Source organism: Chionomys nivalis, chromosome 22 (assembly GCF_950005125.1).
Source record: "Chionomys nivalis chromosome 22, mChiNiv1.1, whole genome shotgun sequence".
In the NCBI taxonomy this organism is placed as follows: Eukaryota; Metazoa; Chordata; class Mammalia; order Rodentia; family Cricetidae; genus Chionomys; species Chionomys nivalis.
Genome location: NC_080107.1, coordinates 29,542,749 through 29,569,339, shown reverse-complemented (window position 1 = coordinate 29,569,339; position 26,591 = coordinate 29,542,749). Strand labels below are relative to the sequence as shown.

General features: G+C 38.8%; 1 protein-coding gene across 3 annotated transcripts in view; it reads left to right on the top strand.

Annotated features, from left to right (window-relative positions):
• Mbd5 (methyl-CpG binding domain protein 5) overlaps positions 1-26,591 on the top strand; it is a 124,730-nt gene that overhangs the window by 73,807 nt on the left and 24,332 nt on the right. For 2 of the 3 annotated variants that reach the window (XM_057754462.1, XM_057754463.1), the window contains exons 7-9: positions 6,899-7,891; positions 9,537-9,733; positions 13,389-14,597. In XM_057754462.1, the coding sequence (XP_057610445.1) occupies positions 6,899-7,891; positions 9,537-9,733; positions 13,389-14,597 (2,399 nt within the window). The remainder of the gene's footprint in view (positions 1-6,898; positions 7,892-9,536; positions 9,734-13,388; positions 14,598-26,591) is intronic. The other variant, XM_057754464.1, reaches the window with a different exon arrangement.

Genomic DNA, 26,591 nt, shown 5'->3' with positions numbered 1-26,591 from the left:
AAGTGCTCTGTGATCTTGTTATTTAGTCAGACAACCAAGCAAATTGAAAATCTATTCTTAGTTAAATTTTTGCGGAATGAACCCTTCTTTGTTGAAAGATGTTTTTCTTATAGGCGTTGTCTCGGTCCTTGAGAAGGTCTCCTTATACCAGGGCTACACCACTTGTTTTGTTTACATATTATAGGTTTAATGTTTTCTTGTATATAAAAGGAGTTAAAATATGTTTTTACATAAAACATTAATTAAGTCTATGTAATCAAGAGTGATAACGAAACTCAGAGTGATATGATGTTTGCTGATTCAATTATCTATTTTGTACCTTTAAAGAAATAAATTGTTCTAGTGTTCTAGTTGGGAGAAATTTATTCCATTGTAATATATTAAGCTCTCTTATACAGCTGTCAACTTTCAATTCTTTAGGAGATACCTAAGCTATTATTTACTGAAAACTATTCCAAAAACAGCTAAAAAGAATCCAGATTCTGGGAACTAATATCAACCCTACAAAAACTTGACTTATGAAAAGTAATGCTAAAATACATTCCAATCAAAGTAAATTTTATTTCCACATTCATGTAGTACTAAATAACTCAAAATTGTGAGGATCTTGAATTCTATGAATCTAGCAGTTACAAGTGCCAACCAAGCAATGAGTAAAAGTTACTTTTCATTATTTAGACTTCTTACAAATTCAAAGTAGAAACTTACACGTTACAAACTAGGAGTGAAACCAAAAATAGAAATCCAAAAGAGCTGCTGAAAGAAAGGCTCCTGAGGTTAGAAGTGCTCCCCGGAGAAGCACCTATGGGTACAGGTATGCACATTCATCAGGCAACTTGGTGTGGGGCTCATAGGTAGCCCAACTCCGCAGAAATGCTTTCACACTTCAGTCTACAAATAGTCTGCTCCCTAGAGCACACCTCAGAAGTCTGACCCTAGCCTGCCAGATGACTCAGCAGGTCAAAGTGCTCGCTGCCGAGCCTGGCCATCTTAGTTGGATCCCCGGGACTCACAGTAGAAGAGAACCCATTCTTGCACAATGTCCTCTGATCTTATGTCCACCATGACATCTACTTAACACACAAACGCACAGTTATGGTTTTCAGGCGTCTGGCATTACAGCCCCCTAACCACGTCACTATAACAGTGAAAGCTTCATGAAAACATGGAGGTTTGCTTTCAGCCTCACTCCATCTTGCTTCCATCCTCCACATAAACATTTAGCCCCTGTCACAACACCCTGAGATGATTGTAGCACCCACTAACACTGATGTCCTATAAGCTATCAGAAACAGTTTTCAAAATAGCATTACAGTGTTCTCCAGACTTCCTGTTTTACTTGTCAAAATACTAGGTGGAGCATAATTGATTTCTGTAGTTCATTGGCATGTCACAATGGTTTTAGAACATTCGTGATGTAATTCAGTGTTTATTGAGTTAGGCACTGTTTTACAGCTTCAGATAAAACAGGATATAATAGGATACGAAGTTGACTAGTAAAAATCCAGCATTGTCTGTTGAAATAAAACTTCTAGTTGGTAATTAATGATGCATTTTAACTCACTCATGCATGCTCAGAAAACAAATCCTACCAGAGATTTAACCACCTTTTTCAAGTCTTGCTATCCCACAAATACCCTATTTACCTAACAACAAATGAGCTTTCCCACTTGAGTAGCCTGACATTTTCCCAGCATTTTAAAAGTAATTCCAATAGGTTCTGGGTGTTAGGAAAGGGAACAGGCTGGGCCTGTATATAGCTCAGGGGTAGAAGTGCTGGCATAGCATGCTTGAGGCCCTAGCTCCATTCCCAGCACCACAGAGAAAGACTGGATGGAGAGACATAATGTAATCACATGATCTATTTTCTTTTGCTGTCTCATTTCATCATCGTCCAGAAACTGGTTTTTACATCCTGAGATGTAAGTCACGTCTATTTCTGCTCTCCTTTCCCTTCTCCAGCATCTTGACCCTCCAAGGCCAAGAGCATTCCCTGGGATCCTGCAATTGCTGTCTTCCCCTTCACCTTCAGTGTGCTTTTGTTTGGGGTCCCTTTCTCCCTTGAGGAAAAAAAAATTTAAAAAAAAGAACTAGCCCCAGGTCCCTTCCTCTGTCTTCCTATTCCTTAGACAGGAATGTCAAGAATATGTACTAGAACCCAAAGCAGAAAGATGAAGTTGATGTGTTTCTGTAAATGCACATTACTGTGGCTGTTGCTAAGACTTGATCATGTTTATAAAGCTTTACTGGAGTACCTATACTTCTTATAAAAGTTATCTTTCAATTTATTATGTTATTATCATTAAAAATCAGTCCTTTAAAAGACATTTTTTCATATTTCAGTGGAACTGGGAAGTAAATTATATTTATTAAACTCACTAGGCCATGATATTTTATCTCTGGAAGGATTTATTTTTATTAAGGATTACTTCTGACTCTGCAATGAAAGTACTGTTAGCAAAGTAAATGATAAAGGTCAAACAGTGAAAGAATATTTTTCATAAAATATTTTTCCTTAAGCTCTTGAGTTGCATGGATAAAAAGTCAGTATTTGGCCATTTCAGTTTAGAAAGTTTTTAGCACAAAATAATACTTATTCAAAATTGGAGTTAAATGAACCAAGTTACTGACATTTTTAAGCACTTTATTGATCTGCTTTTTTTGCCACATGTGTAATAATAGAAGTAGTAATATTAAGTCATACAAGAGTTGATCACAATGTGAACTTCTGCTCAGGAATGTTGTTGACCAGTGAGATAAATCTGGAGGCAGAAGCAATTCTAAAACTAAAGCAAATTAAGCATCTCAAGAACTAAATTAGTAATAAATAATTTTTGATGCTATTTGTATTTACACACCCTGCACTCATGCACAAGAGTTGTGTGTGCAGACAGTTTCTGTGCAGTGCTCACTGAGCAAGGCCGCATACTCATTTCTTCACCACGCTGGACTGCCCACCGCTGCAGGTCTAGGCTGGACATCTGGCACCGCTGCAGGTCTAGGCTGGACTGCCCACCGCTACAGGTCTAGGCTGCACATCTGGCACCTCTGCAGGTCTAGGCTGAACATCTGGCACCTCTGCAGGTCTAGGCTGGACATCTGGCACCTCTGCAGGTCTAGGCTGGACTGCCCACCGCTACAGGTCTAGGCTGCACATCTGGCACCTCTGCAGGTCTAGGCTGGACATATGGCAACACTTGAGTGCTTTCCTCTTACTTTGAAAATAACAAAAATAAATTGTCGCTTCATAGCGATTGCCACAAAGTAATCTTATTTTTCCTTATTAATTAAATGACTAGAATTTGCTAACTTCTTCCAAATTCCCTCATGCCTTTGATTGTTGATAATGTTTGATGAAATTTTCACCACCAAGACCAAAAACCTGCTTTAACAGACACTTTCCTTACATACTTTAACTGAATATGCAGTTTGTCCTATTTCAGCAGAAGTCTGAAATAGGTTCACAGAATATTTACAGTTAGTCATTCCGAAATAAGCGTTCTCCAAACTGCCCTCTGATATAAACTCCATGCAGATTCAGGGCTCTCCTTGAGCAACTCTATGCATTAATGAATGACTGTAGGGCTGTCCTCTGAGGTGGATGTCCCCTGCTGTGAGGTGACTTTTAACTTCTTGAGCTGCTTGGGAGCTCTAACATTATTTGTCATTTTCAAGCCACCTCCTCTGCAGTGGTCCCTATGGCCTGGCACTGGGCCAATAAATTGGAAAATCAATCTTCACCTTCCCCATGTCTACATTGTTAACTCCCTTATAGACATGAGTGCAAATATTAGGGTCTCAGCCAACAAACACTTTTTTAATCTAACCATGAAATACAGAGAGAAATAAGAAATGATACTCGTCTTTAATGGTTTAAAAATATGTATTCAAATATATTTACTGCTTGTGTAAACTGGCAGGTTTAACCATGGACTGAGAGAGTCAGAGTATAGAAAAGCCAAACACATTTCAGATATTTTTGTGCTTGTGAAACACAAGACTCATTATCCTTCATCCGCCTTACTTTCTGTATTTTAAAAAATTATTTTGCCTCTATTTAGAAGCACTTTTTATCTCTTTCCATCTCTCAAGTGCATGATAAAATATGTAGTTTTCTCATTTGGCCATTTTCTCAGACACCATCAGTTTTATAATTGTCCCCTGTTGTATGTCTCTATAGCTGTTACAGGCATAGTGTTGCCGTCTCATCGTCCTAGCTAATATGTAATATGACATTCAAAAATTCCTACCTTGTAATTATATATTCGAGGAGGGGGAAGATTAGGAAATTTATGTATTTGCCACTTTGCCTAAACTCTGACTTTCTTCTGGACAAGATTTTTAAACTTCTGTCACTATTTCAATCCTATTCTCCAAAAGAATGTATCTGTTTGTTGAACTGACTTGTTAGAAATTGGAGAAAATTAAAGTGTGTGTGTGTGTGTGTGTGTGTGTGTCAACGTCTTGCCTTTATAAAGCTTATAGACTCATCCTTTCTTGTTGGCAGGGTTAAAAAAACACAGTGACTGTGCTTTTAATTATAATTTCTCAAGAATATTTAGAAGGAGAGCTTTTAAAATAGTGTTATCCCCAAATGACTACTACTTTGAATCATAAATATGGATGCTTCTCAATGGCAAATTAAAATAATAAAAAGTAATCTCTAAGGAAAACCATCATCTACAAAAGCCTTGCTACATATATGTTAATATTTTGAAAATATAATCTGCATGTGGTCAGAAGAGCAGCAAGCTCCACGTTTAAGTATGTCATTATTATTTAGCAGGTAGAAAAATTGACAGTGATCGTGATTCCTAGTAAATAAGACTCCTTGGCTCATTTAAAAGATGCCTTCCAGATGCAAATGATGCATCGTATGTATGGAAATGACAATTTTAAGAAGCAATGAAATATTTAAGGTGTTGATTGTTTTGTGAAAAAAATCTGAATTAATATTTAAATAGTTGTATACTGTGTGCCTACTTCAGCATTCCGTATTTCTTCTTACCCTAATCTTTGTGAACATGTCGTTATTTCATGATAATATTTCATAAATATTTATATATGTTCAAGAAGGTTTTTTTAATCTCAGCCTTTAAATAAAACACTGAAATTTTTGGAAAAAAAATCAGATTATGACAGATGGGAAGGCAGAAGCCATTGTTGCAGCAGCAAGGTGGTGTTGGTAGTAGCAGCTTGAGTCTCCACTGTTAGTACCTTACCACAGCCCTGCTTATGTCAGGGATAACGGCAACCGGACCCCTTTGATTCCTTAGACTTGTCACCTGACCAGCTCTTGTTACCTGTTTCTGATTCTCATAGCAATCATAACAATGATGGAAATTTTCTCTATGAACACTTTGAAATAAACTTTCTCAGGAAACATTCAGTGGTAGCTGGGTGTGGTGATATGTATGTGCCTGGAATCCTAGTATCCATAAGCTGAGGCAGGAGGACCACAATTGTGAGGCCATCTGCGCAGCTTGAGAACACCCAGTCTCAAAATAGGAAAACTCGGTGATATAGTTCTGGGATTTGAGGGTTTAGGTTTAATCACACAAACACATGCATGTGGGCACACACGCATGTGGGCACAGGCACACACACAAAGTATATGAGAAAATACCACTGTTAATATGTGATGATAGAAATCAACATATAAATGCTACATTTCATCAGCATGGCTTGATAAATGTAATCATTTTATATACTACATAGTTTTTAAACATGACAAAGGTATATAAAAATTATTAGGTTATTCCATTTGATTAAAACAAAAAATACTATATTTTTACTATTGTACAGTTATGGAAACATTCATATATACTTTCAGAATAACAGATTATTAATCATTATTTTGCTGTTAAAAATGATAGTATATTGGTGAGAAATATTATATACCATTTAAAGGAATATAAATTGAATATATATATTGATATATGGGGAAAGTTTGACTATATATATATATATAAACTTTTGAGACTTTGAAAATTACATGTTCGAGAATGTATCCTTAGAAAATAATTATGCAGCCCAGCACTTGGGAGGCAGACACTGTGAGTTTGAGGACAACCTGGTCTACATAAAGAGTTCCAGGTCAGGCAGGGCTACACAGTGAAGCCATGTCTTTAAAAAAAAAAATAGACAATTGAAAAGATACATTGATAATATTTATTGAAGTGTCACCAGTAATTGTTCTCAAAGTTTTTACAAAATAATTTAAAGCAAAATATTCGTGATTATAGATAGTAAATTATCATATATTGATGCATGAAACTAGTAAATGATTCAGTATATATCAACTAACAAGAGAAAGGTATTCCCTAAATTGATAAATGAAAAGTTAAAACTATAGCACAGTTGTTTTGTTGTAAAGTTACATGGTTTTGTGTGTGTGTGTGCGTGTGTGTGTACATGTATCTGAATGTATATATACATACTGATATGGAAAATCAGAAAGCTATGCGCTAAGATGTTTGATATTTTGTGTTACCATAGGTTATTTTATTATCTGCTTTGTTTCATGTAAATCCTAGTTTTAAATAATTTTATTTTGTTCATTAAAGGAAAGTACTATTCTTAGAAATAGGGCCAAACACCTTTTTTAATTGAAAAGGTATGATTTTGAAGAAAAAGGAAGCTTTGGTACCAAACCGAATGGATGAACTGTAACATCCTTGCCCAGCGTCACTTTGTGGAGTAATGAACTAAAACCTATTTGCTTTTCGGTATACTTATTTTCAAAGCCAGTTAAATTCTGTTAATAGATGTCAATCATCTATGATACAATAAATCTACTACAATGAAATAAGTAGAGCAACTGAAATGCACCTTAGGAAGCTTTATGGGTAGTGTTACTGTCCATAACTAACAGTTGTGTTTCTTCTTCTCATTCTAGGTGGTCCAAGCCTACCATCTTCCATAGCTATAGCTGGCAGCAACCACCCTGCCATCACAAAGACAACATCTGTTCTTCAAGATGGAGTCATTGTCACCACTGCAGCTGGAAACCCACTGCAAAGTCAGCTGCCCATTGGGAGCGATTTTCCTTTTGTTGGCCAGGAGCATGCCCTTCATTTTCCTTCCAACAGCACTTCAAACAACCATCTTCCACACCCCTTGAACCCCAGCCTCCTCAGTTCTCTACCTATCTCTTTGCCAGTGAATCAACAGCATCTCCTAAACCAGAATCTATTAAATATCCTCCAGCCTTCAGCAGGAGAAGGCAAGTCTGAGATCAACCTCCACCCTTTAGCTTTTCTCTCCGGTGACATGGATGGGCAGGTATTGCAGCCTGTTCATGTTCAGCTTTTAGCAGCCCTGCTGCAGAACCAAGCACAAGCAGCTGCCATGCTCCCCCTGCCATCTCTCAATCTGACCATCTCAGATCTTTTGCAACAGCAAAATACCCCTTTACCCTTATTAACACAGATGACAGCCCCAACAGACCGTTTGCCAAGCAATCAGTCAGACAACAGCCGAGCTGAGACCCTTTTAACCAGCCCCCTAGGAAACCCTTTACCGAGCTTTACAGGCAGTGACACTACTTTTAACCCCCTGCTCCTCCCAGCTGTCACTGGGGCCTCGGGAATAATGGCCTTGAATCCCCAGCTGTTGGGAGGTGTCCTGAACTCAGCATCCGCCAACACCGCTAATCATCCAGAGGTTTCCATAGCAACCTCCTCCCAGGCAACCACTACCACAACCACTACATCATCAGCAGTGGCAGCACTGACTGTCTCAACACTTGGTGGGACAGCAGTGGTGTCAATGGCAGAAACATTGCTGAATATATCTAATAGTGCTGGGAATCCACCTGGTCCAGCTAAACTCAACAGTAACTCTGTGATGCCACAGCTACTTAACCCTCTACTGGGGACAGGTCTGCTTGGTAAGTTAAAATTTTGTCACAAAATTTTTTTTTAAGAAACGTTTTTCTAATTCTCTTTTCTCCTTTTTAAAACTCCATTTTGTCACACTATTTTTAAAAATGTTTTTATTATGTCACAGCATATTTAAGGAATTAAATATAACAATGCCCACACAAAACTAGCGAAACAAACATGAAATGGCTTTTTCCTTTTCTCCGATTCTAGCATTACTAAATACCACTGTAATCTGCTTTCTCCTATCTTCCAATTCTGATGCCGCCTAACCCTAACCTTACCCATCATTCTCTTCAGTCAAGAACAGTCTGCCTCTTCTAAAAAACCTTTGTTTCTGTTTTAGTTGGTGTGGCATCACAGGGTTGGTATGAGCAGCTGCACTAGAATGGGAACTATTTGAGGAGAGCTTCCAGGTGAACCCTGAGAAGCCAAACTAAAAAGGCGAGGCATCAAAATACTCCTAGCTGAAGTTTCCCCAAAATCAAGGAAACCGTCCCTCTAAATAATACTAGATTTCTTCATGATTGTTATCTTTATAATTATGTATTTGTGCCATAAAACAAAGACATCCACATAGATTAGCCTTTCAAAAACAGAACTTGAAAATACTGTCAAGTATTTAAATGATGGGTTCAGGTAACAATCGGGGGAAGTGCGGGAAGTGCCCATGAAGCCCAGAAACAGAAGCAAGTGTCCATGATGATACCGAGAGCATCTCGACACACTACGGAACTCATTCAGACTGCGATATCTTATGGGAACTTTTGTAATACAGCACAGTTAGTTTCATTTAGACCTAAAATAGTTGTAGTTAAACCACTCAAAAACGTAGTAGACATTTATGTCTCAAGTTACAAAACTGTTCTCAAAAGAATTTCAACAATTTAAAACAGTTCTGAATTTCAGATATAAATATAACCAGTTATTAATGCTATCCATTGATGACATTGATTTTAAAATCTTTAGAATAACTACAGCAGTGAATTCTTTTGGATTGTTATGATTTTTTAAGTTTTAATTTTAGCTGAATAACATTTTACTGCAAAACAAAATGCATATTCTTTTTTATTTTGGTTTTTCAGGACAGGGTTCCTCTCTGTTGTTTTGAAGCCTGTCCTGGAACTAGCTCTTGTAGACCAGGCTGGCCTTGAGCTCACTGAAATCCACCTGCCTCTGCCTCCTAGGTGCTGGGATTAAAGGTGTGAGCCACCACCACCACCTGACTCAAAATGCATATATCTAAACTAAGCAGCTAATTTTATTTATTGATGAGTGTGACTTAAGACTGAAATTTTATAAATGACACTATCTCATATTCACTCTTTGTCTCCATTTAGTCAGCTACTTAGGACTGTTCAGTAAATCTTCAACCTTTAATGTAGTTGTCCTAATAGTAGTAGATACAGGGAGTCATCTAACTCCGAAGCTTAACATTAAGGACTAAGTAATCTGTACGTGATATGAAGTACAAAGCTAATCGTGCAGATAAAACGAAATGCTAAAGGTACTCTTATGGCTAAGTGAGGCTGAAATAAATGATCAAACAGCCCAGCTTTTAGTTTTTGTTTCAGGAGGTCTCAGGTGCAAAAATAAGCATAGGATCTCTGGAGAGACATGCTGACTTACACCTCATGTTTCCCGAACCTGTAGGTGACCTGTCTTTGAATAACCACCAACTGAATCACCTGCAGTCGCTGCTGAACAGCAGCCAGATGTTTCCTCCAAGTCAGCCGCAGCAGCAGCACCTCCTCCAGGGACACCAGAACCTCCAGGCCTTCCAAGGACAGCCCACAGTCCCTTGTCCAGCTAACAGTAACCCCATGGCTTGTCTGTTTCAGAACTTCCAGGTACTTTCCTTCCACGTGTGTCTTCAGCTGAAAACAATGTCTGGTTTTATTGAAATAACTAGAAGGAGTGAAAGAATGGGTTAGAGGCCCTTCCGAGTCGTTTGTCGGCTATTAAGTAATGTGGAGTATTGTTAAGCTTTCCAATCTTTTGTGTAAATATAATTTTATTTTGTATAAAGCAGTGCTGTTTTTGGAATTTTGAGTCAAACCAGGTAGTTGTGCCCTCCTGTGCCCTTTTGTGCCGTGTACCCACATTGCTGTCATGGTTAGTGCCCATTTCCTTCGATGTTAGTGTAGTCTCGCCACACTCCATCCTTCTGGGTTAGGCCACGAGGTCAGCTTCTACCAAGATGCGAAATATATTAAAGATTATATAGAAAAAGTAATATTCTATAAATGTGACCATAAAATATACACAATTTAGAAAAACAAGGCTAGGGCTCACTATGTAGCACAGCTAGCTAGTCTTGAATTTGCACCCTCCAGCTCAGACTCCCTCACGCTGGGCTTACAGGCATCCACTGTCACAGACTATAAATAATAAAACAGAAAAAGCTCTCTAATCAAGACATAAAACCAGATGGTCAAAAGAAAAAATGTGTAACCAATGCAAAAAAATTAATTTCTATATGATCAAAGATATTGTAAAGTTAGAGAAGAACCAAATGTCAGGAAATGTACACACAATGCATTGCCACATAATTGACACCTTTCATATTAAAATGCCTCCTATAAACCACGAAGAAAAAAAGAACAACTGACTAGAAAAATAAGGAATAAATATGAACAGATAATCACATAAAATAAAATATAAATTATTAAATATGAAAAGAATAACCAATTGGGTCCATTAGTGTGTGTATCAGATTGATGGTATCCTTTGCTGGTGAAGGTATAAAGAAATCCTCCCTTTCATCATTGATCCATCCGAATGCTGGAGAAGCTTTGTTAGGCTGTTCTTTCTTTTGTGATGGAGTTCAAACTTTGCTGGAGAAATGCTCTGCCACTGAACTGCACATTCAGCCTGGCTCATTTCTTTTGGAGGATAATTTGGTAGTTTACCAAGTTTTAAAGCAAATTTGTATGTATGTATGTATGTATGTGTATATTCACACATATGTCCAGTAGCCCAGATGTTCAATTCATATGTGTTGACTTAAGAAAAATTTTCAAATTTGAGCAGAGGAGCACATAACAAAACATCCATTACTACATGGAGTCAAATTTAAAACCACTTAGGTATTTATCAGTCAAAAATAATTATGTTATATAATGGCCATTGATAAAAGATTAAAAGATTTGGCAGGCTTAGCCAATATGCAGAGACCTGCAAGTCAACAAAATTCTATCCCTGTAGTATTGGCAGAAGAATGGTGCAGTACATCTGTACATATATTGAAAGGGTAGGGAGGAAAGGAAGAGGAGAAATTAGTACTTACCTACATGCTTTAATTAATATTTTTATGTGTTAGCCAGGCTGTACTACAACACTGCTTTCCTCTGAGAAAGGAATTAAGGTTGGAGTTAGATAGAAAAGTGTTGATCTCGGTAAAGAGTGGTGATGAACACATCTTTCACCAATAATGAAATATTTACATACATGTAATAAATTAACACATAGTAGAATATGTACAGCCTGTGTCACCAAGAAACAAGCTAACACCTGAAGACAGCTTGTTAGACATGAACTAGCCATTAAGACGGGAGAGTGACTCCATAGAATCCCGCTTCGGGGGCGTGGTGGAGGATTGCGATGGTTAGAGTGATGAATGGGGCATCGAGAAATACAAAATGAGTTATTGCTTCAAAAACCAAACTATGAAGAGCAAGAGACCTGGGGTACTGCTCCAAGGGGAACATCAGACTGAGTGCTAACCTTCTCAGTGGGAGGCATGCATGTGATCATATGCTAAAAGGAAGAGCCAATAAAAGTGCATGGGGGTAAACACAAAGAGAAAAGGGCAAGATCCCTGAGACATGGAGAGCTTCCCCCTGTAGAGCAGATGGGAAACTGGACAAGATCTGAGGAAGGCATAACTTTCTGGGAAATGTGTGCTATTAGGGGTCAACAAATACTAGAGTGTAGCACATCCTAACCGTGAGCTCCATTTCTCTGGGAAGCAGGGCCATCTACCAAGAACAGGCTGTGAGATGTTATGGCAACCAACTTGAAGACATAGAAGATTTGAGTAGTTGTGGAGAAAATGATATCTGACTGGAAGATCGTAAGATTGAAGCATCACCAACAGACCATAGTGCAGGCTGGAAACCATAAATTTCTATTCATAAAATACTTTACCTTCCTGTGGATAGAGACAGAACTTAAGTTAAAATGACCCAAGACTTAGGCTTTATCTGTAAGGTTGTATAGACGGGGACGGCAGCACAAGAGTAACACATGGGCTGTTGAGTCCTAGGTGCCGGCTTAGTAAGGAAGCAGGCAGAGACCAGAAGGAAGCGGTCACTGAGCTTAGGCTGAGCAGAGATTATGATTGCGGGTCACAGGGACCTAAGGTCGTAACACTAATTCTTACGTGGTGTTAGTGAAATTAGAAAAACCACAGGAATTTTTTTCAAACTGCAGTAATGATTCCTGTACAGAAATTCTCTCCCATTGCCTCTTCCTATCTGAGAATCACTCTATAGACAGCCAGTGTCCTTTTTGGCATCTTGAGGATGTGCCTCAGGCAGTGACCTGATAAGGTTGAGGAGCAGGAATTCCTGTCCCATCTGAAGACTTAAAGAAATACCATGTGTGGCTGGGGAGATGGCTTAGAGAGGGTAAAGGTCTCACGGACCTGGCTACCTTAGTTCAGTCCCCAGAATCAAATAAAGCTAAGAGGAAAGAAACCACTCCATAAAAACTGTCCTCTGACCTCTACACATGAGCCATGGCATGTGTGCCCACATACATCATCTGCAAAATAATGAACGAATAAACAAATAAATTTTAATATGTAATATCATCAAAGTAATATGTTGTTAGAAAAGAAATTTATTTTTATTTTTTTCTTATATTTTACTTAGTTAAAGCCAATCATTAGTTATCAATTACTTTCAAAATCTGACTTGTTTGGTCATCTGCAACTTGGATCTCAAGTTCCCAACACCTGTAAGACCGTTCCGCAAGCAATGTCATCACTGGAAACCCCTTTTGTCCACCACCTCAAGTTTCATTTTTCTAGAAAATGTTTGGCAATGATGTTTAAAAGAGATCTGTTGCATTATTTCAACTAAAGAAATGACCCAAATATAAAAATATAATCAGCCAGGCGGTGGTGGCTCACACCTTTAATCCCAGCACTCGGAAGGCAGAGGCAGGAGGATCTCTGTAAATTCAAGGCCAGCCAGGTCTACAAGAGCTAGTTCCGGGACAGGCTCCAAAGCTACAGAGATACCCTGTCTCAAAAAAACAAAAATAAAAATAAATTAAAAAAATAAAAAATGTATAATCAATGTGTAAGGTTTTCTATATAGGATGATTTTCACGTTCATTTTTATTCTTATTCTTTGTACTTCCTTGGTTTGTCTTTTGGTAAATCTTGGTATTATGACCTTCTTCTTTAAGGTCTTTAAATTTTTCTCCTCTCTCTCTCTCTCTCTCTCTCTCTCTCTCTCTCTCTCTCTCTCTCTCTCTCTCCCCTACTTATTTAAGGTGAGGATGCAAGGAGATGCAGCTCTTGTAAATAAAAGAATAAGCACTCAGCCGGGACTCACAGCACTTCCTGAGAACCCAAACACTGCACTTCCACATTTCCAAGATGTACCTTGTGAACTGCAGCCAAGGATTGACCCATCTCTTGGTCAGCCAGGGAAGGACGGCCTCGTTATGGGTGCCCAAGGTGATGCCTCTGTAGATGCCATTTACAAAGCAGTTGTGGATGCGGCCAGCAAAGGAATGCAGGTTGTCATCACCACTGCTGTCAACAGTACAACTCAGATCAGCCCTGTTCCGGCTCTGAGTGCCATGAGTGCCTTCACCGCCTCTATTGGTGACCCGTTAAACCTGTCCAGTGCTGTAAGTGCGGTCATTCACGGGCGGAGTATGGGAGGAGTGGATCATGATGGCAGGCTGAGAAATGCAAGAGCGGCACGGCTACCCAAGAGTATAGACCATGGGAAAAACTCCAGCGAAGGAGATGGGTTTGAGTATTTCAAGTCAGCAAGTTGCCACACATCCAGAAAACAATGGGATGGGGAGCAAAGTCACAGAGGGGAGCGAAACAGGTGGAAATATGAGGAATTTTTAGATCATCCAGGCCATATCCACAGTAGTCCTTGTCGTGAAAGGCTCAACAATGTCTCCACACTGCCATTTCTAGCTGGGGAACAGCACCCAATACTGTTACCACCAAGAAACTGTCAAGGGGATAAAATTCTGGAGGAAAATTTCAGGTATAACAACTACAAAAGAACTATGATGGGCTTTAAGGAGAGACTAGAGAACACTGTGGAGAGATGTACGCACATTAATGGAAACAGACCTCGTCAGAGTCGGGGCTATGGAGAGCTGCTAGGCACTGCTAAACAAGACCTAGTCCTAGAGGGGCAGTCTCCAGGTTCTTCGAATAGTTTGGAAAGTTCTCTGGTCAAAGACTACATCCATTACAATGGAGACTTTAATGCCAAAAGCATGAATGGGTGTGTGCCTAGTCCCTCAGATGCTAAAAGCATTAGTAGTGAAGATGACCTAAGGAATCCAGACTCCCCCTCTTCACATGAATTGATACACTATAGACCAAGGACGTTCAACGTTGGTGACTTGGTCTGGGGCCAAATCAAAGGACTGACTTCCTGGCCTGGAAAATTCATAAGAGAAGACGACGTTCACAACTCATGCCAACAAAGCCCCGAGGAAGGGAAGGTATACCAATCTTTATCCATTGTCAAATACTAACCTTTGTTCAAATATCAATTATTCTGTTTTGTTATCATCACTTTGGATTCTTTGGATTTGATTTTAAGATTCTTCATGACTCATTGAGGTCTCACAAGCTTCTGGAGCATAAAATGAAGAGGGGATGGTTATAGTCACCAAGGTGTCATGTTGACAAGGGGTGAGTCATGAAAGCCTTACAGACCCACTAGGCTCAGGGTACCTCTAACCCTCAACCAGATTTCTACAATCCTGTTAATTCCGTCTTTCTTCTCTGTGTTTATGTAGTTTTTTATTCAGTAGAGGGAGGCAAGTGGCAATGACTGGGGAAAATATGGCAGAGGAAGGGGTACTCCCATGTAGCAAGGTATGCCAACAGCCAGCTTCCCTCCCCATACTTACATGTCACATCCAGAGGTGGGGCATTGCTAAATCTGGGTAAAGCTGAAACCATTACAGAAACCAGCCAGTAGCATCTTAATTCTTTTCAGAGAAAGTTCTGGGTATTTCTAGCATGTGGATATGTTTACATCAATAGACTGTGTCTATTTAACATAACCTGACCATATAAATTAAATGAAAATGTATCCATGAACTACCTTCTAACTTAAAAGAAATCAGTAGGAGTGTCTGCCCTCTCTTACAGTTGCTAAAATTGGCTGCAGGAAGCGTGCAGAATGTTTAAAGTAAATAGAAACATTTTTACTAGACCAGAAGGAGAAAATCATGCCCAATTCCCTCATATGAAGAAATAGAATTTCTCATCTTCTTAGCTAATAAAATCACTCTTACAGGCATACGTTGTTCTCTTAAAGAGGGTATTGTGCAAAGCTGTTTCAACTCTGCTCAGACTTAAGCTGGCACTTAGATTTAATGGCAGGAAACCAAGAGCATTTTGCCTGTACAATAAAAGGACTGTCTTACGTCAAGGGGCCAGGAGCTCCTAAAGCTCATGCTTATAATGCCTAATGTATACTTGTCACAATACACTTTGGGCCTGATGTTTCTACTTTTGATAAGAAAATGAATTCCATACTGCTATTCACAAAACATCTTATTCTTGGTATTCTCTTAGGCCTGCCAGCCAAGCATTTGTTAGGTTGATAAACCTAAATATTTTTGACAGTTTGTTCAAGAAATAATTAGAAACAGCAAAAATGGGCTCTTATATATGGAGCTGCTCCAAATACAAAATAGAGTCACCAGACTGCTTTACAATTTCTGTGTGAATGAACCAAGATTGTTCAGGTGCCATTTTATAAAAATATATACTTAAAGAAAGATTACCACCCTCCCCAAACATTGTTCTTGCCGCAGTCTGCATCTAGATGCCATTGTATGCTCTCACAAGATAAAGGCATGCATTGTTGTGTATCTAAGTCTGTATGGTGTACATGTGAGTTTGCATGCATGTAGGCACAATGTATGGGTGCATATGCACACATATGTGTATGCCTGGGGAGATCCTGGAGGTTCCAGGTTGATGTCAAGTGTCTTCCTCAATCTCTGCTTACTGTACATACTGAGGCAGAGTCTCTCACTGAACCTGGCTCATTTGATTCAACTAGCCTGGCGCAGTCAGGCTATAAGTGGGTTATAAGTGGGCCACCACACCTGGCTGACTTTTATGTTGAGATCCAAACTCAAGTTGTCATACTTGAGAAGCAAACAAGTTACCTGCAAAGACATCTCCTCAAGCCCCAAATCATATTCTTTTAACACATTTTGTATTAAACACCAGTCTGAATCTGTGAATCTCCTGATTCATGTGTGCTTGAATACTCTTTTTCTATTTTTATTTATTTATTTAATCTCTTTTACATTCAGACCACATTTTCCCTTCCTCCTCTCCACCCAGCCACTCCCCTCCAACCTCACACCCTAATCTACTCCTCCATTTCCCTTTAGAAAAGGACAGGCCTCCATAGCTATCCACCAGCCATGCTATATCAAGTTGCAGTAAGACTAGGACCTTCTTTCCTACAAAGGATGGACAAGGCAATCCAGCAGGAGGAAAGGGTCCTGAAATCAGACAACAGACTCAGAGACAGCGCCTGCTCCCACTGTTAAAAATCCCACAAGAAGACCAAGCTACACAACTGTAACATACATGCAGAGGACTTAGGTCAGTCTCATGCAGGGTTCCTGGTTGTGGGTTCAGTCTCCGTGAGCACAGGTTAGTTGATTCTGTGGTTTTTCTTGTGGTGTCCTTGACCCCTCCATCTCCTTTCTCTTCTTCTGCAGGATTCCCCCAAGATCTGCCTGATTCTTGGCTGTGGGTCTCTGCGTCTGTTTCCATCAGTTGCTGATTTAAGCCTCTCTGATGACAGTTAGTCTGGGCACCAATCTATGAGTGTGGCAGAATATCATTAGGAATCATTTCATTGACTTCCCCATCACCCAATTGTGCTAGATTCTATCCTAGATCTCTGGGCTATCCTGCCTCTAGGTCCTGGCCATCAGGGTTGAGCTCCCTCTCATATTATGGACCAATTACTAATTGGTCACTCCCACAATTTCTGCACCACCTTTACCCTAGCACATCTTGTAGGCAGGACAAATTGTAGGTCAAAGGTTGGTAGCTGGGTTGCTATCCCAATTCCTCAGCTGGAAATCTTGCCAGATTACAGGAGATGGGCAGTTCAGGGTCTGTCTAAAACCAGTTGGGTGGTGGTGATGCACCCTTTAATCCTAGCACTCAGGAGAAAGAGGCAGGCAGTGTGAGTTCAAGGTCAACCTGTTCTACAGAGATTCAGGACAGCCAAGGCTGCACAACACAGTGAAACCCTGCCTCAAAAATTGCCCCCCCCCCACAAATAAAAACAAAAAGCTTTTATATCAAGATACATGAAAAGTAATTTTAATAATTCAAAATGTATAACTTAAAGCATACATTATGGTGAGAAAACAAAATATATGTAATGAAATATTAATGATAATACATGAAATATTTACCTATTATTAAAAAGTAAGGTACAGGGCTAACAAAGTAGAGAAAGATATTTACTGCCAAGCCTGACCACCTGAATTCGATCCCCACGACCCATATGATGAGAGGCAAGAACAGAATCCTCCAAGTTGTCTTTGGACCTCCACACATGTGTATGCTCACACACACACACACACACACACACGTAATGTTAAATTTTAAAGTAAAATACATAGCCATAAAAGCTCTAAGCTACTTAGCATTTTTTAAAATATGCAGTCTTTTCAAGGTCCATATTGCTTTTGTACATAAAAAGCAAAGTACTTATTTTGCTAGGCTTATTTTTCTTGAGTATTTCAAAAAACAATGGGCTTCCTCACCTTATTTCATGATGCTCACTTTTCTCATTTCCTTGAGATCCAAAAAGACTCAAACAGGACTTTCAGAATTCCAGCCAGGTGACTGACTTTCACCTTCGTGAAAATCGACCCTGATTTATCAAAGAAAGATTAAAATATATTTCAGTACCTGAGTACAGCCAAGAGAAATATCTCTAGGTGGACAATTTTTAGACTTGTCCTTTTATTCAAGTGAACTAATTACGATAATGAGTTTATTTACATAGGACCCCCTCAACAATATTGGGTAAATAAAGCCTTGAATGCTAATAAGCAGGCCTCTGCTTTTAAAAAGTAAGAACCGTAGGTTTCCTTCTGTGTGCTGAGTGTTCAACACTTATTAAAGTCTAGGTCTGTAACAGCAAAATCTTATTAGTTCCACTAGGCCGCTGTGGAATGCAGAGCCACCTTTCTTGCTGTTTACCTTTAGGGTGAGCCAAACAACTCTCTTACAGAATGTCACTTTAAGCCTTCCTAGCCTTTGATGCTATTCATATGTACAACAAGGTAATTTAATCCCAGATCCTGTCAGATCCTACCAGATAAAGCTCTGTTCACTCAAGTTTTAAAAATAGATTTGTTTCCATCCCACAATTATTTTTTCCCGTTATAATCTTCGTTTTCAGCAGCCACTCAAAATTCTTTCTAGACAAATGCAAGTTAGAAAAATAAATAATCACAGGATCACAGGTAACTATTTTAAATACCTCTACTGTCTCCCTGTTGCATGCAAGAACCTTCAGTACGGATTAGAGCACTTGTATTGGCCAATCGCTAACCTTAGTAGAATGGCAATCATTCCAGAAAATAACACGGTGTTTAGTTTAGCCTCTTAGAAAGGCATTTTTAAAGACTGATGTTGTGTAATAGGAAGCAGAAGACGGGTATTGCAGAAGATAGGCTACATTCTGAGCAGTTTGTTAAGAAACCATGTAACAGCACAGTAGAGAGAACCTGAAAGGCTGTGTACTGTTGCAGGAGTCATGGGCTTTGGGCACTCTAACAGGAACCATCCCAGTACTACCGGACAGTTAAGTGGCCTTGCATATGTATAATCATCCCCAAGGGCTTGGTCTCCTAGTGGGAATAGTAATTCCTACCCAAAATAGTGTTTCAAGTGTTCAGCGAGATTTCCTTAAGCTCTCAAAACAGAAGAAGACCCAGTAAAGATTAGCCTATTTCCCCTTTAAAACAATCATATTAATTTGGACTCCACCGTCACTGAATTGAGGTAGTAGATCTTTGTTATTGTTGACTTGTTATCTGTGCATAGAAATTTCCTTACCAGGTTGAGAGTAAAAGGATTGTAGAGAATATACCCAACAAGCAAAATAGTTTGTGATGGTTTTATGAATGTTATCACATAGCATACAAATTGTATATCTGTATGTCATTCAGTGTTAGCTGTTAATTTCAAGAACGGTTATACCAGCAACATGTTAGACCACTTTTTTTGAGTGAAATTGACAATCTCTCAATTATTTCTAAAAGTTATCAACTTAGACTTTCGTCCTCTATCTCCCGGTCCCCGGAGAGAAACCAAATATGACTCAGCTGTGTGTGGCCGCACAGGAGGGTGTGTGCTGCTTCTATGACATGATTCAAAGAGCCCTGTCTCCCTTTCCCTTTGGTTTGTTTGTAATAAAGCATGCTCTGAGAGACAGGGAGAACTGTTGTAAGTATACCCGTGTGAGATTCTTTCCAAACCATGACTTCTGTATTTTGTGTCTTGTGGACAGGGGTGAGACCTCAGGTTGCTGTGCTCCATCACATGTCCATAGCCACACAGATGCACCTTGAATCTTTGCATAGCAGTAGAGGTTTCTTGGAAAGATGAATTCTGGTTATCACGCAGATCTTTCACAATGTGCTAAGATTTTTTTTTTAACTTATGCAACCATGAGGGAAAGTGGTTATCCTTACGTGATTATTAAATTTTACGTTTTTAAGTAAAGTGCACATTTTCAATGCATTTCATAACTTCACTTTAAAAAATATTGTTAGCAATTTGACAAGTTCATATGTGTATAATGCATTTTAATTAATCTACCCCCATCCTCTCTTATCACCCTTGCTCCTCCCTCCCCACCAACAACTTTCCTACATCCATGACTTGTGGTTTTGCTTTGTGACCCATTTAGTTTAATCAGGAACATCTGTGTGGGCACTGTATTGAGAGTGTCTATTGGAGCCTGTTGGGATCATCCGTGGGCATACACTGAAGGCAAGGAGTCTCCCTCTTGATGAATCTTTCAGTAGCAAATAGTTCAGCGTGAGGGGTAGGGCCGCCCGAGCTCCTCCTCCAACTCACTTTGGTAGGCCTGTTCTTGTGCAGACAAAGGGCAGGCATTCACAGTGACTGTGAAATTCACTATTAGGAGGGAATTCTTTTGTCTTGCTCAGCTGACATTTCTCATCTCTCTCTCTACCTTCCAGTTCTTTCTACACTCCTATATGATGTTTTGTGACCCTTAGAGGGGAGGGATCGTATAGATGTCTTATTTACACCTGACCACCCAAGCTATCCCATATTCTCAGCACCTTGTACACTAAGAAGTCACTGCATTGAAACAAGAGGATTATCTGATGAAGTTGCATTTGTCTAGACATATAAACATAAATATTTAAAAAGCATTTTAGCACTTTGTCAGTCTAGCTAAACAACAATATTGAGTTCACCCTGGGGCCTTTGACTCATCCCACCATGATTTTTTATCCAGCTACTTTTCTGGAAGTATTTATCAGCTGTAGATGTTCCCTGGTGGAATATTTAGGGATAGTTACAGAAACTATCGTATCATCTACAAATAATGATATTTTGACTTCTTCCTTTCCAAGTTGTATCGCCCTGATCTCCTTCAGTTGTCTAATCTCTCTAGCTGAGACTTCACGTACTTAATTGAATGGGTATGAAGAGAATGGACAACCTTGTATTGTTCCTGATTTTAGTGGAATTGCTTTGTGTTTCTATCCATTTAAATTGATGTTAGCTATTTGCTTACTGTAAACTACCTTTATTATGTTGTATCCCTAAATCTCTTCAGGACTTTTATCATGAAGGGGTATTAAATTTTGTCGAAGGCCTTTTCTGCATGTAATGAGATGATCATGTTATTTTTTCTTTCAGTTTGTTTATATAAATGGATTATATTTATGATTTTTCATATATTAAGCCATCCCTGAATCTCTGGGATGAAGCCGACTTGATCATTGGTGAATAATCTTTTTGTTGTGTTCTTGGATTCAGTTTGCATGTATTTTAATGAGTATTTTTACAAGTATGTTCATAAGTTAAATTCATTTGCAATTCTCTTTCTTTGTTGTGTCTTTGTTTGGGTATCAGGGTAACTGTGGACACATAAAAATAATTGGGCAGTGTTCATTCTGTTTCTATTTTGTAAAATAATTTTAGGAATTTTGGTGTTGACTCTTCTTTAAAAGTATGATGAAATTCTGTGCTAAAACCATCTGTCCCTAGGCTTTGTTTGTTGGGAGACTTTCAATGATTGCTTCTATTTCCTTAGGAGTTATAGATCTATTTAAACTGTTTATGTGATTTAAATTTGGTAAATGGTACCTATCAAGAAAATTATCCATTTCTTTTGGTCTTTCCAATTGGGCGGGTAGAGTAACATGTTTTTAAAGTGTGTCCTTATGATTCTCTGGATTTGCTCAGTGTCTGTTGTTATATCCTAATTTTCATTTCTGGTTATGATAATTTGAATATTCTCTCTCCTTCTAGTTAATTTTGATAAGAGACTATTGATCTTACTCAATAGAACCATTGATTTTTTGAATAGTTCTCTTTGTTTCTATTTTATTGATTTCAACCCTACATTATATTATTTCTTGCCATCTACTCCTTTTGGATTTCATCTTTGTTCTAGAGCTTTCAGGTGTGATATTAAAGTTGCTAGTATGAGATCTCTCCAGTTTTTATTATAGGCACTTAATCCTATGAACTTGCCTCTTAGCACTTTCATTGTGCCCCATAAGTTTGGGTGTGTTGTGCATTCATTTTCATTGAATTCTAGAAAGTCATTGATTTTTTTTCTCTTGACATGTTTTTAATTCAGTAGAGATTTGTTCAGTTTCCATGAGTTTGTTTCTGTGGTTGATGATATCCAGCTTTAATCTAGGTATCTAGGATTGGGATGATTATAATTTTGTGTGATCATACCTGGTTTTGTCTCTGTTGGGTGAGTGTTTTGTTCTTGCAATTCTGCTTCCTCACTGCAGTTTAGGAAAGTGTGCTAGCTATTTGTTGCCTGGTAGGAAATTTTCTGTGGACCTGTTTCCCTGGTCACTTCAGCTGGTATGTTCCCAATGTATGTATGCTGGTGTTTGAGGCTGGGATACTGGGATTAGTTGGGGGAAGAAAGATTGGAGATCTTTGTGATCCATTGTGAATGAGGGTAGAGAGGAATGGGAGACCACAGCAGGTTTCCAGCTGCAGAGCTGGGTATAAGACTGGGGAGATTCTATCTGGGGGAACAGAAGCAGAAGTGTGGATCTCCTGGCAGCCTACTTGTTGCCCAGACTGGAGCAGCCCTTGGGTTAGCAGTGGGTATCTGCTGCAGTTGTGGGCTGGACAAAGCAAACAGTCAGGGAAGAGGTTAAAAGGAGAAGATCTATGAGATGCTCAGGAGATGGAAACAGTGAGCAGGAAAGACTGCTGCCAGTGTTCTGCTGCAGAGCTGTGGTGAGGAGAGGAGTGGCTATCTGTGGAGTCCGTGGGAATTGTGGACATGGGGTGAAGGAAGGCTGCAGCTCGTGTTCTATGGCAGAGCTAGGGATGAGACTGGGGGATTAGATTTGGAAGGGAGGAGGGAGTGGAGAAGCTCTTCAGGTGGCCTACCTGTTTGCATGGCCTGCTGGACAGGTGTGCTCCCAGGGAATGCCTGTTAGTGTTGAAGGTTGGAAAAATGGATGAGCTGGGGAAAGGAAGTTTTCTGTCTCACAGCAGGTTTTCTGCTACAGAGCTGGGGATTTGTCTTGGAACACTGACGCTGGAAGAGCAAAAGACACATTTTTTAAAAGATTTTATTTTATATTTATCAGTGTTTTTGCTTGTGTGCATTTATCTGCACCACTTGAGTGCCTGGTGCCTATTAAAGTCAAAAGAAGGCATGGTATCTGGAGTTATAGATGGTTTTGAGCCACCATGTGGGTGTTGGGGATTGAACCCAGGTAGTCTACAAGTGCAGCAAATGCCCTTAACCATGGACCATCTCAGTCCCAACTTCTGCTGGATAAAGTATATGTTCTTTAGTTCAGTTACCAGTCCATTTGGATATGACTTTTTCAAACATCTTTAATTTTGGTTGACCTTTCCCTCTGCCCTATCCTCTCCTCTATCCACCCCACCTCCTTGCTTGAACTTTTCCACCCTCATTATTCCCTCTTCTATTTCCCATTTTCTCATGTTCTACCACACACCTCCTTTATGCATGCCACTCCAAAAAACTTTCTAGTTTCCTGGCTTCTACAGTAACTCCAAGTTGAACATATAAATTTGGAGATTGGAAAACTAAGATCCTAAAATGAAGAACACGTGACATTTGTTTTTCTAGGCTATATTCAATATTTTCAAGCTACATCCATTTATCTGCAGATTTCTTAATTGTATTTTTCTTTACAGCTAAATAAAATTCCATTGTGCATATGTACCATGTTTTCAATATCCATTCTTCAGCTGCTAAACATCTAGGCTGATCTGGTTTTCTAGTTATCTTGGGAATAGAACAACAATGAACATAGATGAGCAAGTGTCTCTGTAACAGAACACAGATTCCTTTGAATGTACATCCAGAGTGGAACGGCTGTGGCAGATGATAGTTCTGTTTCTAGCTGTTTGAAGAACCACCATACAGATTTCTATAGTGGGTGCACCAGTTTGCCCTTTCACCAAATAATACTTCCTCTTTCCCTACATCCTTGAGATCATTTGTTGTCATTTCTTGATGATAGCCATTTTCTCTTGAGTGAGACGGAGACCCAGAGTGGATTTAATTTGCATTTCCTGTGCTAATTGTGTTGAACAGTTGCTAAATTATATATCAGTCATCTATATTTCTTTTGAAAACTTTCTGTTCAGATATATTAGTCCATTTTTGGATTGGTCATTTATTTTCTGTATGGTTTTGTTCTTTGTTTGGCCTATATGTTAATTCTCTTTTGGATAAGTAGGTGCCATCTGCCACTTTTGATCATGCATGAACTAGTCTTAAAAGGTTGCTACTTAATAATAATCAAAACATAGAAATTTTGTTTTTTGTGAATAAATCTTTTCACTGTTTTCAGAGCTCTTTGTTCTTCATATTACATTGCACTTCTGTGTGTATTCTGAACTCTAAAGACTTGTCATCAGAGTGGCACAAAAGCGTTTCTTTGGCTTTATCTACATGGCTGCATTTGCAGTGGTAGTCTAAAGATGGCTCTCTGGCAGATTTATTAAAGCTGTCAACGTCATCCTTATTAAAACTTACTCATTTGGGGGCATCATGGTTTCTGTTTTCCAACTCAGCATTGTCATATATGTAAGCTTTTGAGATTGTGGTGCATAACCAAAAAATGGCCGTATTTATGTTCCAGGGATATGAACTTAAGAGATTGAACCAGGGAGCCCACTTTGGGAGCTGTGCCTTCCTGTAATGTTTCAGCAGTTTATTTTAAAGAATGCTCTTTGTGTGCTTGATTACAGGCGATAGCTAATTTGTGGTCTGTAGTACTGTGATTCTGTGTCCAAAATGTTCCTTGTACATTCACTTTTCCTTCTCTGTCTTCCTAACCAATGTTGGAAATGAATCTTTCCCTAGAGAGCCACAGTCTTTGAGCTACATTTTGGCTAATGTTATGGCAAAGGCAAGCAGTGCTCTATTGGCACCAGAATCTTCTTAGATATGAAGCAGAATTATATTTGGAAGTAATAAGAGTGATAAAATCCAGACCAACAAGGTCAGTCTCTAACCCAAATCTGAAAGATAGTAAGAATGAAGAACTAGATCGGCCCAAAGATATGATTGTCAAGAAAAGTCCTAAACTGAGCAAAAAGGTAGGTAAGACTATGTAAGCTTTATTGTAGGGACCTTTTGTTCCTCATAAGTATCCTCGGGCTGATAACGAAGATCAGTGTAGGTGCCAGTTCACAAGGTTTAATGCAGCTTCCATCTAGGCAGCAGCAAATGGAATCTAAAATCTAAGGGGACTCATAACACATTTTCTAAGAAATTCAGGATTGCCCAAAACTTTTATTCTGTTTACATATCATGGCTTGGTAAGATATTTGATATCACATTGGAATAGATTTACTTCCTCTTAGTAATTCTATAATACTTAAAAATACCTCAATCCCAGTAGAACAGAGTTGGCTGCCAAAGTGCTGATGAGAGTTGACACTGGACAAGATGTTGATGATGAGGGAGCTGGCTGGCGCACTGAAAATGCCAGCAATAATGAAGAGGTCTCTTACCAGTTCTACTGCCGGGAAATTATCTTTCTTATCACAAACAAATCAACTTTTATACCAAAGTTATTATTTATCACTCATTTCAGTTATCTGAAAAGTATTGAAATAGTATTACGCTTAAGTTAGTAGGTCTTTTCAGTTTAAAGTATTACGCTTAAGTTAGTAGGTCTTTTCAGTTTAAAGATGGTATTTTCAGATATTTGCTGTTATCTTCAAGGTTTCTATTCAATAATTTTAAAATAGCTAATAAATGCTTTGTATTTATGTATTACTTCAAATCTGTGTTTCCCAGACGTTAACTAGCACTGCCTACCACTTGTACTATTGTTTATTTAATATTTTTCTTTATTGATTATTTTATTCCATCAAAAAATATTAGTTGTGTATTTATATACTAAACTTTAGGCCACTTTCAAAATTTAAATAATTTCTTTATTCAAATATCCTATGTAAATATTTTAAAGATGAATTTATGCAAATACATAATGATTAAAATATTGAAAGGTTTTAAAGTGTTCTACTCAAAATAATATCGCACATATCAATAGCATTTTGGGAAAGGCTAGTTTGATATTTGCAAAACATATTTGTGTTTATGTTCATTTAGACCCAGTGACTGGTCATGATGTACATCTTTACCCACTTTACAGAGAAGACAACTGAAGCTCAGAGAAGAGACGTTGCTAAGGACATGAGTCACAGGCTGTTCAGGCAGATCCCAACCTTCTCTTCTAACTTTTCACATAGTATTCTTCATTAGCCCAGACCCCCAAGACATGCTAGAAGTAGAATGGGAAACTTGAAGACAGATGTCTCATTTCTGTTATGGCATCTGTGGTATGCCTGGTACTCCATCATTTGCCCTTAGACTAATCTATTGGGAGAGACATACCAATTTAGAGAGTAGTTTGATATCATGTTCATTTAATAAAGTAAGAGTAAATTCACCGCTGGGCCTGGGTTCTTGATCAGATATACAATACTAGGCATGTGTTTCCTTCTGTGGAACAGTTTTTAAATCCTGTCAGAAAGTTTGTGGTTACCCTGATAGCATTTGCCACTATTGTTAGGGATATTCTTGTCTCATGATCATCATTGTATCTCACGGGATTCATAACTAGGTAAGACAGTTGACTGTTGATGACTCTCCCCACGCTCCCCAAGCCAACACAGCAAGCACCCTCTGG